Source organism: Podarcis pityusensis (genome assembly GCF_964106645.2).
Source record: "Podarcis pityusensis genome assembly, chromosome: 2".
Lineage (NCBI taxonomy): Eukaryota > Metazoa > Chordata > Lepidosauria > Squamata > Lacertidae > Podarcis > Podarcis pityusensis.
In genome coordinates, this window is record NC_138029.1 from 37,976,543 (window position 1) to 37,996,092 (window position 19,550).

The window sequence follows — 19,550 nt, forward strand, 5'->3', positions numbered from 1 at the left end:
GGCAATGAAGAGCTACAGAAAAGAAACACACCCTGAGCCATTTTCTGCTGACTTGCCTGTCAGTTTTTGGAATGGGTGGGCATCAAAACATTGTCAAGCAAAACAAAAGGGAAGGGAGAGGGGAGGAAACCAGCTGCAACCTCATACTTGTCTGGGCTACACAACAAACTCTGTAAGCTTGTGGCAATTCCTGCTTTGCCCATCTCTCAAGGGTGCGGGGAGAGAGGCAGAGTCTGCCTGCCTGCCCGACACAGGGGCAATCAAAACAGAAGTAGTACCCGAAGACCACACACCTAAAACATCACACACAGAGATAAGTGTGTGCAGGCATACATGGAAACGTGACATGCTCTTCTGAAAAGACACACACTCACTTTCCTACCTGACCATTAATCAGCACAAAGGTGAACAGTTTTTATTAGCAGATGCCAGTCATACTAGACGCCGCATTCAACTCTGCCTCAGTTTATCGCCTGTTAAATAGCACTAGCAGCCAGCGACTGCACAAGGATGCAAGATGAATGTGTTAAAGGGGCCTTCGTGCTTAATAACACGCCGTTTGCTGAAACTCACAGGCTTTCTTTTCAGAGAAGAATAAGCGCCCCAGACAGACCCCCGCGAACTGTACCCTCGTTTTCTCTCAAATCTCCTGCGAAGGGGGCAGTGGCACCTCATCTCAGAGGCCTCTAGCCTCCCCCTCCATTAATTTATTTGTTTTAAAATTCACCCGTTTCATGACCTGGCCAAAACAAAAAAAGCAGGCAACTCACCAGCCTTAACGCCCACCACCACCCCGCGGAGTCGAGGGGCCTTGGCTCAGTTTCTCCCGATCTCGTTTCTTTTCGCAATCCCCGAGCACAAGTCTCGCAATCTCAGCGGCGGATGCGATGCGCGATTCCCGCCACACCACCAACACACCACCGGCCTCCGGCTGTTCCCCGCCGGCCCCGAACCACGACGGTGAGGGGTAGAGGGAGCCGGGGGCCTTCTCAGCTCTGGGAAGGGGATGGAAACCCACAGACGGGAACGAGCGGAACACGGGTGCGCCCCATTGGCAGGGGGGAAAGGGGGGTGGGCGAGAGTGCCTGCGCCAGGATCCCTTTCCTTCCCCTCCTCTTCGTCCTGCGCCCTCCCTCCCTCGCTCCCTGACGGCTCTACCTACCCTCAAAGTCGGAGATGATACCTTCCAGGTGCGCGTTGACCGCCGGGTCGGACATCGCCGCGCTCGGCTCCGGCTGGGCAATGCGCCCCCTCCCCAAGTTCCCGGCGAGGTCCCGAGCGCGGCGGCGGCGGCGCTGCGCGGCGGGGCTGGGCTGGGCGCCTTCGGACGGCCCCCTAGCCGCGAGAGGGGCGGACAGGCGGTCGAGAGGGGCGGGCTGCCGAAGCTCTCGCAGGCAGGATCCCCCGCCCCGTGGGCTCGTCCTGTTGCACAGGCTCGAATGAATGGAGGCAGGCAGGCAGGCAGGCAAGCAGGGAAAGCGCGGCCCTCCCCGCCCCTCTGCTCTGGGCAGCTTCGCGTGCGCCCGCCCGGCTTCCCCTCCGCGCACTGGCTGCGCCGCACGCCTGTCAAGGCGAACCCGAGCAGGGCCAAGCCGACGAGAAAGCTGGGTGGGCAGGACGCGCGCGACTCCTGCCCCCCTTCTCCAGCCGAGCCGAGGGGGATCCGAGCGAGCTCAGCCCCAGGCTGCAGGCAACGCCCCAAGTCCGCGAGGCACTCAGCCCAGGGGAGGGCCGGGCCGGGCCGCCTCCTTCTCCAAAGATGCTCCAGCACCGAGGGGGCAAAAGGCTGGGCTCCGGAGACGGCACCCCCACCGCTTGGAACAGCGCGAAAACTCAATCCAGGAAGCGGGGCGGGCGGGCGGGCAGGCAGTGGAGCATGTGTAGAGTACTGTACCTTTCCCTCACCATTGCGGAAGCGGGCACAAATGTCTAACCAGTCTCCCGATATAGCTTTGACTGTAGGCCAGGGCAGGTGTGCCAAAGTAGAAATGGTGTGCTTTTTTGATTGATTGATTGATTGATTGATTGATTGACTGAACATCAGGAAGAACTTTTCTGACAGTAAGATCTGGAAGACAGTGGAAAGGACTCCCTCGGGAGGTGGTGGACTCTCCTTCCTTGGATGTTTTTAAGCAGGAGTTGAATGATCATCTGCCATGAATGCATTAGTGGAGATTCCTACATTGCAGGGGGGTTGGGCTAGATGACCCTCGGGATCCTTTCCAAACATATTCTATGAGTATGTTTATGCTAAGCACTCCACATGTAGGCTAGCAGAGCAAATCCTTGGTATCTTTCTTTTTACAGTTAGTGAGTGCAATCAGAGAGAGAGAGAAATGTTAATGGCTGATGTTGTGTTGTTTAGACCTAGGACTACATCCTATACATCAGCTGAAGGCGCAACACCATTTTATTTATCTATCGTCCTGCCATATTTATAAGTATCTCAGGTCAAAGTAGCATAAAGGAAACAGTCTGTTTCTATCCTTACAAGAACCCTGGGAGGTAGAGTGAGAGAGGTAGAGATGAGAAATAGCAGGGGCCAGGAAGAACCCACCTGAAAAGCAAATCAGTGGTTATCTTGTCTTAAGCTCCTTGGAAGAAAGGAGGGTATAAATATAATTAATCCAGTTACCTAAAGTAAACAGGAAGAGCAATCCCATGGAGGAAAGGGAGAGTCAGTGGTGGAGGAACCACCATATCCTAAGCCTTGCTGGACACAGCAGAAGGTAGTGGAGCTGTCTTCCCTCTCCCTGTTTTTTCCTATTGGAGAGAAAATGATTACAGCAGCTCCAGGGCTTATAATTATTCTATCCTGTGAGGTGAACAGGAGGATTTGGGATCCATGACCCCCTATTAGCTACATGGTGGAGGTGGCAGAGGTTGCTGCCACCACAATGAGGGGGACCTTCAGCCACAGACCCCTCCCACACCACCAGTGGAGGGGCCAGGTCCACAACAGCCAACATCCTCTCTGGGAGCTTAGGGTTCTTCTTCAGCAATAAAGGATGATGAATGAATCCCCAATAACAGCAGTAAAGACAGGTATAAGGTCCAAACAGGTACATAAGCTGCTGGTCATCATGCCATGATGCATTCTATGGCACTTTCTGCTGGTAAACTGATAACCCTTTCCCAGGTGGATGAATAGGTCTATACCATGGGTGTCTCTTTTTACTGTTTTTAAATTCATTTGCTGCTATTTTCTGTGATGTTTTCAACTGTTTTCATCTGTTTTATTGCATTGCATATGGTGCCTTGAGAGGGCAATTTATTATTATTATTGATAATAACCTTTTTCATGTTTTCAACATTCTAAGAACATCTGTTAACAATTTATAAATGTCATCTAAAATCCAACTCATAATACAAAAGTGTGCCTGATTTCTGTATAGTGACACAATCTTTCCAGCACTGGTGAAACTTTCCATGTTTAACTATCTGTTTTTATTCACAGCATGACACAGAGGACTTTCTTTTTTTTAATGGAACAGAACTGCTTTCTTTCTTTCTTTTTTAAGAAGAAAAGAAAGAAATCAGAATAATGCCCTCAGCAGGATTCTGTTTAATCTGAGTTAGGAAAAAGTTTGTATCTGCCATACTTTATAAGATCAAAAAGAACAATAAGGGAGCTCTGCCTGCATTGAATGCTTCAAATGGTTTTTGGCTTTAAGTGTGGAACTGTTAAACCACATTACATAGACCTTTGTGCACTCCAGGTCAGTTTGCAGCTGAAGTGTTTTCAAAATATGTGGACATCCTTTATACGTATCAGCAATACATGACAGCATTTAGAAGCGGACCAGTGCCTGCTTTACTGAATGAGCTCACTTGTGCATTTCAGAATCAAAGGTGTTACCAGAGATTGACAAGTGGAAGTGCTCCTTTTGCACTGCTGGTGTCACTTCCTTAGTCCAGCTGCCAGGACTTGCTCCTCCAAAAACATCACAGCTGGAGGGAGAGCTGGCTATTGTTCAGTGAACAGTAGGGCTATAGCCCAGTGGAAGAGCAACTGCTTTGCCTGCAGAGGGTCTCACGGTCAATCCCTCCATGCAGGGCTAAGAGAGACCCCTGTCTGCAACCCTGGAGAGTTGCTGTCAGTCAGTGTAGACAATCCTGAGCTAGATGGACTATTGATCTGACTCAGTATAAGGCAGCAACTTCCTGTGTTCCTTTGTACACAGTAAAGCAGGCAAGCTGGCTGATCAGTGCCAACAAACTTGGCAGTGGCTCTGAAAGGAAGCTGATGTTTCCTTCTCATACAGTGCCAAAGCATCAGAGTTGCATGTACAATCCCTTTCAGAGACTTTTCCCCAGTGTGTGAGATTTTGATAAATGCTCTTGACTAGAAGAATTGAATGCAAGAAGGGAACTAAAGGTCAGCTATTCAGATATTAACCTAGGCCAAGGTATTACACCAAGGTCGTGCCACCTCTTTCCCTTCTGGTCCTGCCTTTTCCATGAACTTTTTGGCTTGAATTTTTAAGGCTCATGGTATTTAAACTGCTCATTTCATTGCCATGTAGTGAGGCTGAACCTCAACAAGCAACCTGAAGCTCATTCCTGAAGTAAAGGGCCAAACTACATGTCATGTTGTTCATGCTGTTTTTTGCTTAAGCAGCAGTGAGGCCACAATCCAAAATGAATGGCTGATCCAGAGCTCGTTCCTGTATCAGTTTCCTGCTGCAAACCCTAAGGAGGATGTTCAGATTCAGGCCCCACAACTGTTATTCCTTCCAAATAAAAGTGTCCAGTTTTAGCAGGCTGTCGCAAAAGCATAAACAACCGTAGTAGGCAGTTTGGGGCCTTTATGGCTTGGCAACAGTACAGACCCAGTGCTTTTGAGGGGCACCAGTCAGCTAAACCTCAACACTTTGAAGTTCAGTTAATTTCAAAGAGCCATAATTTCTGTACTAAACTATCCCAATGGAATCAACAGGGCTTACAAACAACAGAATTGACTGCAATGTCTCCAAGCTACTGAAAAGGTCTGTTATATTTTCTGGGTCAATACTATCCTGCAGGGCCATTCAGCAACTGCACTACTGTGATATCACTTACGGATAACACATCTAAGGTTAAGGCTACACTACACCTGATTTGTGGGAGTGGGGAGGAAAGAGCATGGATAATTTATTTGGAAATCCACGCCCCCCCCCCTCCCCTAATTCAGCACCTTCTAAGGCTGGGCTATTCCACAGTAAGGCTTCAATGCTATCTGCACTTACCGTATTTTTCGCCCTATAGGACGCACCGTCCCATAAGGCGCACCTAGTTTTTTGGGGGGGAAATAAAGGGGAAAAAATTTATTCCCCCCCCCCCAGGCGTGGGGCTGGGGCGGGGAAAGCCCGAGCTTCCCCCGACCCCAGCCCCCAGAACAGGCAACTCTCCGCAAGCCGTGGGAGCCCAGCGCCAGGCTCCCATGCCTTGCGGAGAGCTGTGCGAAGTCTGGGCGTGCTGAGCTCAGCGCGCCCAGGCTTCAGCATGCAGGCAACTCTCCGCAAGCCGCGGGAGCCCGGCGCGGGCTCCCACGGCTTGCAGAGATCTGCACGAAGCCTGGAGAGCGAGAGGGGTCAGTGCGCACCAACCCCTCTCACACTCCAGGCTTCAGCGAAAGCCTGCATTCGCCCTATAGGACGCACACACATTTCCTCTTCATTTTTGGAGGGGAAAAAGTGTGTCCTATGGTGCGAAAAATACGGTACCTAGACGTTAACTTCCAATAAACCATGCACAATAAAACCACGCATCCAATTAATTTCCATAATGTGGGGAGAGAGCCAGGTCAAACTTACAAAAACTTCACTTTGACTAGATCATGGTGTGTGTGTGTGTGTGTGTGTGTGTGTGTGTGTTTTGTGAAAGACAATTACTTGCAGTCTGCAGAAAAATAGCTTCCACAACACTGAATCTCCCAGAGATTTCATAAATAGAGAGGGAGAGGAAGTGAAGTCATCAAGAGGAAATCAAGCCTACTTTCTCTATGTTTATTTGGGAAAATGACACCCTTACTTGCAAAGCCTGGGAAACAGAATGGAATAACAGGAAAATCCCACACCCTTTAGAACCAGGATTAGAGAGAGACACTAGAGGGAAAGTCATGTGGTCATGCTTTTGCTCTTCAGCTAAGACTATGCTCTCCTTAGGGTGTGGATTTATTTTATTTTTTAAAAAGTCTAGTAAATCTCACTTTGTTTCACAACTGTTTATAAATAAAGTTAGCAGACAACATCAAAACATCATTTGCCAGAAGGCACACAGCCTAAACAGTGAAGCACGGAAGACATGTGGTCTAGCCTTAGGTAGCATCTCTACAACGTTGCCTCTGGCTACCAGCTTCACATAATATCAGAGACAGGTGCTGTGGTTGCATGTATGTAAATGTGAGAGAGGAAGAGGTGTGAGTGCATGTGTACGTGAGAGACAAGTGCTGCTGTGGAAGAGGGAGCGAGAGTAGTGTCAGTTTCTGAAGCTAAACTGCATCACCATTCAGTCATTTCTCCCAACCTTTGCCAAGCCATTGTCTTTCTCTTACACATGGAAAGAGGCACAGTACAATGGGAAACCTGCATGCCTTCAACAAGGCATCATAATGACAGCAGGTATCAGTCATCCATTGGCAGCCATTCTACAAATAGCCTGGCTGACTTCAGGGATATACAGTTCAGGCAGGAGAGCGTTATATTTCTGAACACTGCCTCATTTGAAATGCACTTTGCTTGCCCCCTAATGACTTTAATGAACATATGGCACTGGGTGGGGTGGGGTGGTTTTCTGCCCTGCTCAGCTTTTCCACATGCATGTTGGATGCCGACAGCTCTTGCTCCTTATTACCTATAAATTGGAGAAAGGCAGACAGTAACCTTCCGCTCTTCTGTATTCAGAAATGTATTGTTCATGGATAAAATGAATGTGCCCGGGTGAGGTGAAGATGGTACATGGCAGAAACAGAAATGCAGAAACAGGCTGGTCTTGTTTCTGACATTTCCACACCAGATCCCAATTACAGAGCCTATAGGAGAAAGATTAAATGAGTCCCCCCCTCCTCCACCCTGTGTTGCCAAATGGTTTTCATTCTCATTTTCAGACTCTTGGAAATTTATTTCTGGGGTGGAGGGGGAGTGGGAAGAGAAGGAGAAAATGAGATTTCCATACCTAATGCAAGAAGAGGCTTCTGGGGCTTTCAGGCAGCAATTCCAGCTGCTGTCCCTCCTTCTGCACACATTTTGTATCTGCACAGGCATAAATTCCTCTCCCTTCCATGTCAAGGAGCTTCTGTTTGCTACAGGCAACAGTTCACCTGCAGCTTTGTCTGCATAATGATGCCTACCAGTCACTGGGGAGCACAAGCAGGGAATGCGCTGTTGCGCTCAGGTCCTGCTTGCTTGTGGGCTTCCCACAGGCATCTGACTGGACCCTGTGAGAACAGGATGCTAAACTAGATGGGCCTTTGGCCTAATCCAGCAGGGCTCTTCGTATGTTGTTAACATTCCTGTAAGAAGCAGCAAGAAACTGCTGCTGAGGGATGAGGAACCTGGTCCCCTTCATATGCTATTGGACTCCAACTCCCTAACGCAATAGCCAGCATGACAGGTGTCCAGGGATGATGTGATGTTTCAACAACACCTGGAGGGCTGAAGGTTCAACATCCTTGGTTTAGAGATGTTTTCCAACTCATCACTCCTAACATGTGGTGGGCTGACCATGTTCTCCATTGTAGGGCATGTGCCAAAGCTCAGACACCAGAAGAGGCTCACTGTTGACCCCTTCAAATCATCCTGGCCCTGGTCCTCTTCTAAGTCCTGGTTCACTGGTAATGCTAAGTCAAACCATGGCTAAGCAAGAATGTGCAAGCACATGAGTAAAACCCACTGACAAAAAGCCCTTCCTCTTGTTCATGTGGGAACCAATGACACTGCAAGCAATAGCCTCCAGAAGATCAAAAGAGACTACGAGGCTCTGGGCAGGAAATTGAAGCAATTAAATGCACAAATTGCCATCTCATCTGTCCTCCCAGTTGAACGACGTGGCCCAGGGAGAGAGGGAAAAATAGTGGAAGTGAACAGCTGGCTTCGCAAATGGTGTAAACAGGAACGGTTTGGATTTTTAGATCACGGACTGCAGTTTCTTGAAGATGGACTTCTGGCAAGCGATGGGCTGCACCTCACAATGGTTGGGAGGAATGTTTTTGCCAAAAATCTCAGAAACCTCATCAGGAGGGCTTTAAACTAACTAATGTGGAGGAGGGAGACAGTGCTCCTGAAGGTAGGAGTCTTATCAATTGATGAAGATGATCATCCAAATGTCATAGACCAAATGGAGCAAACAGCACGCAGACCTAGTGGTGGGAGGAAAAAATCCTTAAGTAAGAGACACGGGGGAATGATTAATGGACTTCAGTGTCTGTACACTAATGCGCAAAGCATGGGAAATAAACAAGCTGAGCTTGAGCTCTTGGTACAGCAAACTAAATATGACATAATAGGCATCACTGAAACCTGGTGGGATAAGTCCCACGATTGGAATGTAATAATGGAGGGATACAATCTATTTCAGAGAAACAGACCAGACAAGAAAGGAGGAGGAGTGGCGTTATATGTCAGGGCTGTGTATACCTGTGAAGAGATCCAAGATTTAGAACCTCAAAGCCAAAGTGAGAGCATTTGAGTCAAAATTAAGGGAGAGAAGAATAACAGTGACCTCATTGTGGGAGTTTACTATAGATCCCCAAGCCAAACGGAGGACATAGATGATGCCTTCCTGGAACAGATGGCCAAGCATGCAAAAGGAAGGGAGATAGTAGTAATGGGGGACTTCAATTACCCGGATATTTGTTGGATGTCAAACTCAGCCAAGAGCATAAGGTCAAACAGATTCCTCACTGGCCTTGCAGACAACTTCATTGTCCAGAAAGTGGGAGAAGCAACAAGAGGAACAGCCATTTTAGATCTGGTCCTAACCAATGTTGATGACCTGGTTAGTGGGGTAGAAGTGGAAGGATCATTAGGCGCGAGTGATCATGCTCTTCTGAAGTTTACTATACAGCGGAAAGGAGCAACCAAGCATACTAGGACTCAATTTCTTGACTTTAAGAAAGCCGACTTCATAAAACTTAGGGAAGTGCTGGGTGAGATCCCATGGACAGTAATACTAAAAGGAAAGGGAGTTCATGAAGGCTGGGAGTTTGTTAAGAGGGAGATAGTAAAAGCACAACTTCAGGCAATACCAATGAGACGGAAACATGGAAGGTGCCTAAAGAAGCCAGGGTGGCTATCTAAAGAACTTTTAACTGAGTTAAGATTAAAAAAGGATGTGTACAAAAAATGGAAAAGGGGGAAAACCACCAAAGAGGAATTCAAACAAATAGCCAGCACGTGTAGACACAAAGTCAGAAAAGCTAAAGCACAGAATGAACTCAGGCTTGCTAGAGAGGTTAAAAGCAACAAAAAAGGCTTTTATGGGTATGTTCGTAGCAAAAGGAAGAACAAAGAAACAGTGGGGTCACTCAGAGGAGAAGATGGTGAAATGCAAACAGGGGACACAGAAAGGGCTGAACTCCTCAATGCCTTCTTTGCCTCAGTCTTCTCCGATAAAGAAAACAATGCCCGACCTGAAGAATTTGGAGCAAATGATTCAGCAGAGGAAACACAGCCCAGAATAACTAAGGAGATAGTACAAGAATACTTGGCTAATTTAGATGTATTCAAGTCTCCAGTGCCAGATGAACTGCATCCAAGAGTATTAAAAGAACTGGCAGATGTGATCTCAGAACCACTGGCAGTCATCTTTGAGAATTCCTGGAGAACAGGCGAAGTCCCGGCAGACTGGAGGAGGGCAAATGTTGTCCCTATTTTCAAAAAGGGGAAAAGAGAGGACCCAAATAATTACCGCCCAGTCAGTCTGACATCAATACCAGGGAAGATTCTGGAGCAGATCATTAAGCAAACAGTCTGTGAGCACCTAGAAAGGAATGCTGTGATCACCAATAGTCAGCATGGATTTCTGAAAAATAAGTCATGTCAGACTAACCTGATCTCGTTTTTTGACAGAATTACAAGCCTGGTAGATGAAGGGAACGCAGTGGATGTAGCCTACCTTGATTTCAGCAAGGCATTTGACAAGGTGCCCCATGATATTCTTGTAAAGAAGCTGGTAAAATGCGGTCTTGACTATGCTACCACTCAGTGGATTTGTAACTGGCTGACTGACCGAACCCAAAGGGTGCTCATCAATGGTTCCTCTTCATCCTGGAGAAGAGTGACTAGTGGGGTGCCACAGGGTTCTGTCTTGGGCCCGGTCTTATTCAACATCTTTATCAACGACTTGGATGATGGACTCAAGGGCATCCTGATCAAATTTGCAGATGACACCAAACTGGGAGGGGTGGCTAACACCCCAGAGGACAGGATCACACTTCAAAACGACCTTGACAGATTAGAGAACTGGGCAAAAACAAACAAGATGAATTTTAACAGGGAGAAATGTAAAGTATTGCACTTGGGCAAAAAAAAATGAGAGGCACAAATACAAGATGGGTGACACCTGGCTTGAGAGCAGTACATGTGAAAAGGATCTAGGAGTCTTGGTTGACCACAAACTTGACATGAGCCAACAGTGTGACGCAGCAGCTAAAAAAGCCAATGCAATTCTGGGCCTCATCAATAGGAGTATAGCATCTAGATCAAGGGAAGTAATAGTGCCACTGTATTCTGCTCTGGTCAGACCTCACCTGGAGTACTGTGTCCAGTTCTGGGCACCAGAGTTCAAGAAGGACACTGACAAACTGGAACGTGTCCAGAGGAGGGCAACCAAAATGGTCAAAGGCCTGGAAACAATGCCTTATGAGGAACGGCTAAGGGAGCTGGGCATGTTTAGCCTGGAGAAGAGGAGGTTAAGGGGTGATATGATAGCCATGTTCAAATATATAAAAGGATGTCACATAGAGGAGGGAGAAAGGTTGTTTTCTGCTGCTCCAGAGAAGCGGACACGGAGCAATGGATCCAAACTACAAGAAAGAAGATTCCACCTAAACATTAGGAAGAACTTCCTGACAGTAAGAGCTGTTCGACAGTGGAATTTGCTGCCAAGGAGTGTGGTGGAGTCTCCTTCTTTGGAGGTCTTTAAGCAGAGGCTTGACAACCATATGTCAGGAGTGCTCTGATGGTGTTTCCTGCTTGGCAGGGGGTTGGACTCGATGGCCCTTGTGGTCTCTTCCAACTCTATGATTCTATGATTCTATGAGTACGTGCAGGAAAAATTGCAGCTGCTTCTCTCCTCCTCTAGTCTTTCATCGCAGGTTGTAGTCAAAGTTTGTTCTTGGCTTGCCAAACATGGTTTGTCTGTGGGACAAACTGGAACTGAGCTGCATGTAGCACAGCTAGCAGGAGGAAGAGCGAAGCAGCCACTCCTGTTACTTAGCCATGGTTTGACTTTGTGTGATGTGTGAGCGGCTTTACATGAGCAGTGGCATAAGCAAGGAGAAGGCACACCAGCCTCCAACAGTCTTGAGCTCTCCTTCTGGACAATGGGTACAAGCCAGGATTCAGCAAAAGAAGGCAAGTGAATGAGCAACAATGACAGTGGCAAGCAAGTGGTCCCAGTCAGGGAAGTGAGGACCCCAACTGAGGGTGTCTTGTCCAAAAGCCCCCTGAAATCTGGAGGTGAGACTTGAGTTGGGTCAGGTAAGCTTCTGTACTGTAAATGTACAGAAATATTTTTGTTAGCCTAGAGCAAATGTATGGGATCAGCTTAAGGAAAGAGATTCATATCCTTTGTAAATTTCAGTATTTTCCAGGCAGGAACCTGACAGGAAAAAATGACTATGAAGTTTCCTCTTTCCTGTATTCTTTCTGGTTTTTTAATGTCATTCTTTTCTCATTGCTGCACAGAGACGTCACCTAGATCAGTGTGGTGGTGGTGCAGGGGTGATGGGGAGGCAGAAGGAGGACTTACAGAAATGAAACAGGAAGCAATTAGAGAGGGGGAGTACTAAGCTGACACCACATGCAACTGGCTTCCCATCCTTAGCAAGAAAACAAGCTCAAGCAAGGAGGTGGCAAGCTGTGTTCAACAAACCTGGAGCCACACTTTCAAACATTCTATCAGCCCCTGGGAGACTGAAAAGACTCAGCTTAAGAACTACCGCCCCATATCGTTACTCAATGTGGATTACAAAATTTTTGCAGACATTTTGGCCAAGAGATTGAAAAAAGTATTGATGGAAGAGATTCATAAAGATCAAGCGGGCTTTCTCCCAGGAAGACACTTGTCTGATAATTTGAGAAATATAATTGATATTTTGGAAAAACTAGAAGTGAATATAAATACTAAAGCAGTTCTGATATTTGTGGACGCGGAGAAAGCCTTTGACAACATCTCTTGGAGCTTCATGAAGAAGAACCTACAGGGGATGGGGGTAGGCCAAGGTTTTGAAAATGGTATAGGTGCAATATACTCTGAACAAAAGGCTAAATTAATTGTAAATAATGTGGTGACGGAAGAATTTAAGATAGAAAAAGGGACACGACAGGGGTGCCCAATCTCCCCACTGCTTTTTATATCGGTCCTGGAGGTTTTGCTGAATATGATTAGAAGGGACCGGTTGGTCAAAGGTATACAGGTCGGAGCCAAACAGTACAAATTGAGAGCATTTGCAGATGACTTAGTATTGACGTTACAGGAGCCAGAATCTAGTACTAAAAGGGTTTTAGAACTAATTCAAGAATTTGGTCAACTGGCAGGATTTAAACTGAACAAGTTAAAAACTAAGGTTTTAGAGAAAAATTTAACACCGATTGAAAGAGAGAGGTTTCAGAATGAGACAGGCCTGACTGTGGTTAAGAAAGTGAAATACCTGGGGATTAATATGACAGCCAAAAATGGGAACTTATTTAAAGATAATTATGAAAAATGTTGGACGGAAGTGAAAAAAGATTTAGAAATCTGGTCAAATTTGAAGCTTTCACTGTTGGGTCGTACTGCTGTGATAAAAATGAATGTATTGCCTAGAATGCTGTTTTTGTTTCAAACATTGCAAATTGTGGACAAGATGGACTGTTTCAAGAAGTGGCAGAGAGATATTTCTAGATTTGTCTGGCAGGGCAAGAAGCCCAGAATAAAATTTAAGATATTAACTGATGCAAATGAAAGGGGTGGATTTGCCCTGCCAGACTTTAAACTTTACTATGAATCAGCAGCTTTTTGCTGGTTGAAAGAATGGCTACTTCTTGAAAACACAGACATTTTGGACTTAGAAGGTTTTAACAATGTATTTGGATGGCATGCATATCTGTGGTATGACAAGGTCAAAGCGCATAAAGCATTTAAAAACCATATTGTCAGGAAAGCACTGTTTAATGTTTGGATAAGATACAAGGATTTATTGGAAAACAAAACCCCAAGGTGGCTGTCACCGATGGAAGCGAAAGCTCTGAAAAGGCTCAATATGGAGGCCAATTGGCCAAAATATTGGGAAATTTTGGAACAAGATGGAGATAGACTGAAACTGCAGAGTTTTGAGAAACTAAAAAATAAAGTGCGAGACTGGCTTCATTATTATCAGATAATGGAGGCATATAATTTGGACAAGAAAATTGGCTTCCAGGTGGAAAAATCAAAATTAGAAACAGAACTGTTAGAACCCAAAACTAAGAATTTGTCAAGAATGTATAACTTGCTGTTGAAATGGAATACTCAGGATGAAACGGTGAAATCTGCTATGATTAAATGGGCACAAGATGTTGGACATAATATTATGTTTGCTGACTGGGAACAGTTATGGACCACAGGTATGACGTTTACGGCATGTAATGTCCTAAGAGAGAATATTATGAAAATGATATACAGGTGGTACATGACCCCAGTCAAGCTTGCAAAAATCTATCATTTGCCCGACAATAAATGCTGGAAATGTAAAGAAACTGAAGGTACATTCTTTCACCTTTGGTGGACGTGCCCAAGGATTAAGGCCTTCTGGGAAATGATATATAATGAACTGAAAAAGGTATTTAAATATACCTTCTTGAAGAAACCAGAGGCCTTTCTCCTAGGCATAGTCGGCCAATTGGTGCCAAAGAAGGACAGAACTTTTTTTATGTATGCCACAACAGCAGCAAGAATACTCATTGCAAAGTATTGGAAGACACAAGATTTACCCACTGTGGAAGAATGGCAGATGAAGCTGATGGACTATATGGAACTGGCAGAAATGACTGGCAGAATCCGAGACCAGGGAGAAGAGTCGGTGGAAGAAGATTGGAAGAAATTCAAAGATTATCTACAGAAATATTGTAAAATTAATGAATGTTAGAATGATGTTGGATAGTAATTAAGTGGTTTCCAGCTGTAATGCTTTAAGGGAATATGAAAAAAGGGTTATAAATAGGTAAAAATTTAATATTATTACTTTTAAAGGATTTGCTGAACCAACAGATTGAAGTGGAATACAAAAAAGGGAGGTATGAGGAGGTCCGGGAAATAAGTCAAAGGAAAATAAGTAATGGAAAATCTGTGTGTTTTTAACTATTTTTATTTTGTATTTTTGTCATTTTTTTTTTCATTTTTATTGTAACATTTTAAAAAATCTTAATAAATATCTTATAAAAAAAAACAAACATTCTATCAGCCCATCTTAGCTAATGCTTTGCTTTTTGACAAAACGCAGTCCTTATGAGCTTCTTGTTTGGACAAGGGTCCCCCTGGTGGGGCTTGCATGCCCAGGTTCAGTGGGGCTTCCTCACACTGCCTCTAACCATCTTCTTGAGTGAAAAGTGACTGTGGTGAACCTGAGTCAAGGAAACAGGCCCCTTCCCAGAGCCAGTCCTCAACACAAGGTTATTTTTATTCAGATTGTCTTGGAAATAATTTCAGAATTTAATCCAGATCAAATGATGATGACGATGATTGGGGCAGGTGATTGACTTGAGTCGATGTTGTTTATGTTTGAAGAAAGTAACAGATCTGAAAAGCACTGAAGCTGCATTAATTTGCCTCTTGGCAAAGTACTAGCTGGATTTAATGTGAGGAGCTCTGAGACATACAACAGTTGGTCCCAAAGTTGCCAGATCCTGCTTTTTGGCAGTAGAGAGGCAGAGGTAGGCAACAGCTCTATATCTGTGTGGGTTTATTTAATACCTAATTTACATATTGATGTGTTATTTGCCATGCTGTAGTGAACACGCACACAGTAGGACAGCTGTCATGTGCTTCAAAAGGGCTTGTGCAGGAGAACTTTGTGGATGGATTGTGGTCTTTGCCTTGACCCCTGTGTTGACAGGTGGGCAACTCCAGCCACCTATCAAAGTTAGATTGTGGAGGGCAAGGTAAATTAAAGATCCAGTCTGCCAGGTAGATCCATTTCCCCTTCTTTGGCATACAGTGTACAGCTTTTGGTTCAGTCTTCTTGCTCAGCTAGCAACACTCAGCTAGCATCTCATAGCAACATAGGGAACTACATTATACCATGTCACACCACTGGCCCATATTGCACAACAAGGGCAATGGCTCTGCAGGATTTGATCCAGGAGACATTCCAAGTCTTACCTGAAGATGCCAGGGATTGAATTTGAAACTTTCAGCATGCAGAACATGTGTTCAACCACTAAGTTACAGCCCCTGTAGTCTCACACTATCAACAGAAGCTATAGCATCATTTGGTTGCCTTTGTTGTCATATCCATAAATATGCAGCAGCAGCAGCAGCAGCAGCAGCAGCAGCAGCAGCAGCAACAACAACAACAACTCTTATCCCAATCAGGAAAATATGAGCAAATCCATACACAAAGTTGGTCAGGAATTCTATGTTATAATTCAGTGACCGGAATGGCCTCATTCTGCAATTTATCCCTACAAGGCATATTTACATATACTGTATTTACTTGGCTCTATCCTCTTGTACATTTTTGTTGTTGTGAGTATGCCAGACAGGGACATACGCCTCAACTATGTATTAATATTGTTGCCATATATTCATGAAGAAGCAGTTACCGCTCCGCCTTGAAATCTCATCTAACCTCAATAAGCAAGTTAGCAGACACCAGCAATGCCATGCTAATTCATTTTCCTGAAGGGAGGGAAATTACTTACCGTAATCATTCCCAAGACAGCAAAGTGAAATCAGAGATCTGGTGATACTAAAAAGTTATTAAAGTTAGTGGGGAATTTGGGAAAACAGCAATGAGCTGACAAGCATGTGATGGTCTGGAAGAGATTTGTTTTCAGGGACACATAGTAATTCAGGTCTTTTAAAGGGGGTACATAGCAATGCCAAGGAAAGTCTAGAGCAGCCTCCCTCAACCCAGTGTCCTCCAAATAATTCTGAACTACAACTCTCAGCATCCCTGATCATTGGCCATGTTGGCTGGGGTTGATCAGGGTTGTAGCCCAAACCATCTGGAGGGCATCAGCTCCAGAAAGGCTGCTCTAGAACAGGCACATCCAGCTCCCAAGAGACTGCAATCTACTCCCAGTATAAAAAAACTGGCAGTGATCTACCCATTGTCTTTGCCAAGAGTTGCTGAGCTTTTGGGGGGTAAGGCTGCCCAGAGTTGTTGAGCACCCGCGATCGACAGGCTGGACATCTACCCATTGTCCTTGCCAAGAGTTGTTGAGCTTTTTGGGGGTAAGGCTGCCCAGAGCACCCGTGATTGACAGGTTGGAAACGCCTGCTCTAGAACAAACACAATTAGGTATAACAGAACTGTTCAGAACGTCAGAGTCACATTGCTGGAAAGGACATGAGGACCAAGACATCTTCCTTGAGTGGCCAGCCCATGCCACTCTAGACTGATGTTCATCCCACCTCTCTTTAAATGAAGGCAGGGCCCGAGATTCCATAACTTCTCTGAAGAACTTATTTCATTGCCAAGCTGTGGGCGCATGTCTACATTACAAATTTATTATTACTACTACTAATGATCCGCCCTTCATGTTAAGGTCCCAGAACAGGTTGCAACATTAAAACACAACATTAAAAAAGCTTTAAACAATTTACAATCGCAAAAATAAGGTGGGTCCTAAAAACATATACCTCAAGTGCCAAAAGCCAGCGTAAAGATGTAAAGATCTTCAGCATCCTCTGGAAGCTGTATAATGAAGGTGCCAGGCACACCTCTGTGAGGAGGGGGTTCTACAGCTAAGGGCCTGGAAAGGAACTGGCAATCAGTGCAGCTGCTTTGAAACAAGTGTTATATAATATATAAATGGAACCCCAGTCAGTAATCTGGCTCCTGCATATTGGACCCTTTGAAGCTTCCAAGACCTCTTCCAAGGCAGCCCCACACAGAGCGCATCGCAACAATACAATCTGGAAGTTACCACAGCATGGAGTACATGTAAACCAGTTTCAAATTGTTAGTGCAAGATATTTTGACATTTTGGCCCATGATGTGGCTCTAAGTTCTGGTTTGCACTTTGTTCTCCAGTGTTTTGCTTTTGGCTCCTGATTTAGCCATGTTCCCTTCCTCCCATACTGACTGTGTGAACCCTGGCAGCAATGCCCATTTCAGCTTGAGATAGGAATCTGTTGCAGTCCAGATTCCCACCCCAAATGCTTGTCACCCTGGTATCTCTGCAGCAGGTAAGTCCTTCTCTTTGTTCTTTCCCATTTTCATCGTGTCAAAAATCTACTGACACTCAGCAAATGACTCTCGTCCAGCCCCACAATAGACACTGACAAGCATTTGTTACAGCTCATAAAGGTTTGAGTACGATTTCTGCTCCTGCTCTTTTATCTCACTGTCCTGCTGGCATTGAGCCAATGGAGGAGAATACTAATGGGAAGAAGGGGATTTCTCTTAATGCTGGAGAGGCACCACCATCCCTGGAAAGGCTGGCAAGAGGAAGTCATTCAGCCCACTTAGCTGGGTTCTGATAATCAAGTGGATTTGTGGTTGCTGATTTACCTGGCACCTTCCCCAGCCCTGGGCTCAAAACGGCTCAGCAGGAAGCTTGGAGAGGAACTCTGAAGATACAGCAGCGCCTGGCTCACAGTGCTAATTAAGAAGCAAAAGAGCAACTTGATTGGCAGTTGTTAGCCATTTAGCGTTACATGTTCAGCCCCCCTCAGTTATTTTGAAACTGGAAGCTGCAAGCTTTGCTCGCTCTTTGCATGCTACTCGGATTTGATCGCTGGAGCCGAATGGCTGCTGTGCTTGTTCTGCTTTTAATGACCAGCACCAGAAAAACACCTTTGTCTGCCAAAGATGGGGCCTGGTGAAGGGTCACTCCTGTTTCCTGCACAGCTTGAGAGATTTCTAAAGCTCTTGAAGTTGTGCTTCCAGGGTTTGTTTGGTTTTTTTAATATATATATAAAAATACTACTACTAAATGTCTGGGCTCTGCTTAAAAAAGGTGAGAAGCGAACCATGTCTTTCAACAGAAGAAAAGAAAGACGTATTAACTGGTCAAACGCAGCTGACCAACAGCAGGTGCCTTGCCAGGCAACTGAACAGAAGGAATAAATGAGCTGCCTTCCTAAGCACCTAAACCAGAATGTCGACCTACATCTTGGGATCCACATCCATTTTTACTTCAGAATACAAAAGGCCCATGTTGACTGAAATGAGCTCCCAAATGGAGTGGGAGTGTTGCACGTTTATTTTTTAAAGAAAAAAATGCTATGGAATTGAAACATCATCCCACCATTTTCAGATGAAATTAACACAGTGCTGAAGAGCCATGGGGTTTTTAATGCTCCTGTCTGTTAGGAAGTGAGGTGTGAGAAGCAGCTCTCTCGTGGGGAGTTTTAAGCTTTTTATATGGTGTGGCTTAACATGTTGTTGTTTTTTACAAGGTGGAGAAGGGGAAACGGTCAGAGCAGCTTTTTAGCAGATAGTAGCTTCCCAGTAGAGACTAAGGACAAAAGCACGGGGTTAACTGGAGATTCCCTCTGCTGAGAACAGTCACCATGGAGGCGGTGCGGGCTTGAACACAGTCCAGGGAGGTCTTATCCAACTCTCCTGGAAAGTCTGTCCATCTACGGAAAGTGCCTTGGCTGGAAGAGCCATTAGAAGATGAGCTGGTTTATGTCTCCAGTGCCTGCCCCCTGAAGATACATGGGGTTCCTGGAAGTTTTCAGCTAATGGGAGGAACAGGCACACAGGCCTGTCACTTGCATTATCTTAAAAGCCACTTGGGGCATCTGCTGACTGTTAAGACCCTGCTCTTGGCTTTCAGAGGGATCTTGCTGCAGCGAGATGGAAAGCACAGTGGAGAATTTTATTAGGCCCGGATTTTCCTTTCCCACGGATTTTCACCAGAGCTTTCCCCCGCCCCTCTTTCCCCTCCTGTTCTGTTTTTAGTGTCACAAGGTACTCCTCAGCGTTTAAAATCATAAGATAGCTCTGCTGTGGGCAAAGGTGCTGCCAAGTACAAACACTTCTGCTGTGAAAAAAGCTATTGATTTACTCTTTGAATTATGAGCCAATGGGGGAGCAATTCAATATACACTTAGGTTTCTATAGACAGCCATCAAAAATCCTCCCTAAAGCCAATCTCTTCTGTCAAAAGCTTTCTGGATTCTCGGGGGGGGGGGCCTTCCAGGTGGGTGAGATA

The 19,550-nt window shown here is 45.5% G+C and overlaps 1 protein-coding gene across 3 annotated transcripts in view; it reads right to left on the reverse strand.

Moving 5' to 3' along the window:
• SEPTIN9 (septin 9) overlaps positions 1-19,550 on the reverse strand; it is a 211,633-nt gene that overhangs the window by 120,080 nt on the left and 72,003 nt on the right. Inside the window, exon 1 of one of the 3 annotated variants that reach the window (XM_080993827.1) lies at positions 1,163-1,318. The exons of the other annotated variants lie outside the window; for them this stretch is intronic. Coding sequence (XP_080849953.1) covers positions 1,163-1,217 — 55 coding nt within the window. The 5' untranslated portion in view covers positions 1,218-1,318. Of the gene's footprint in view, positions 1-1,162; positions 1,319-19,550 lie in introns of those variants that run through there. 3 annotated transcript variants of the gene reach the window in all.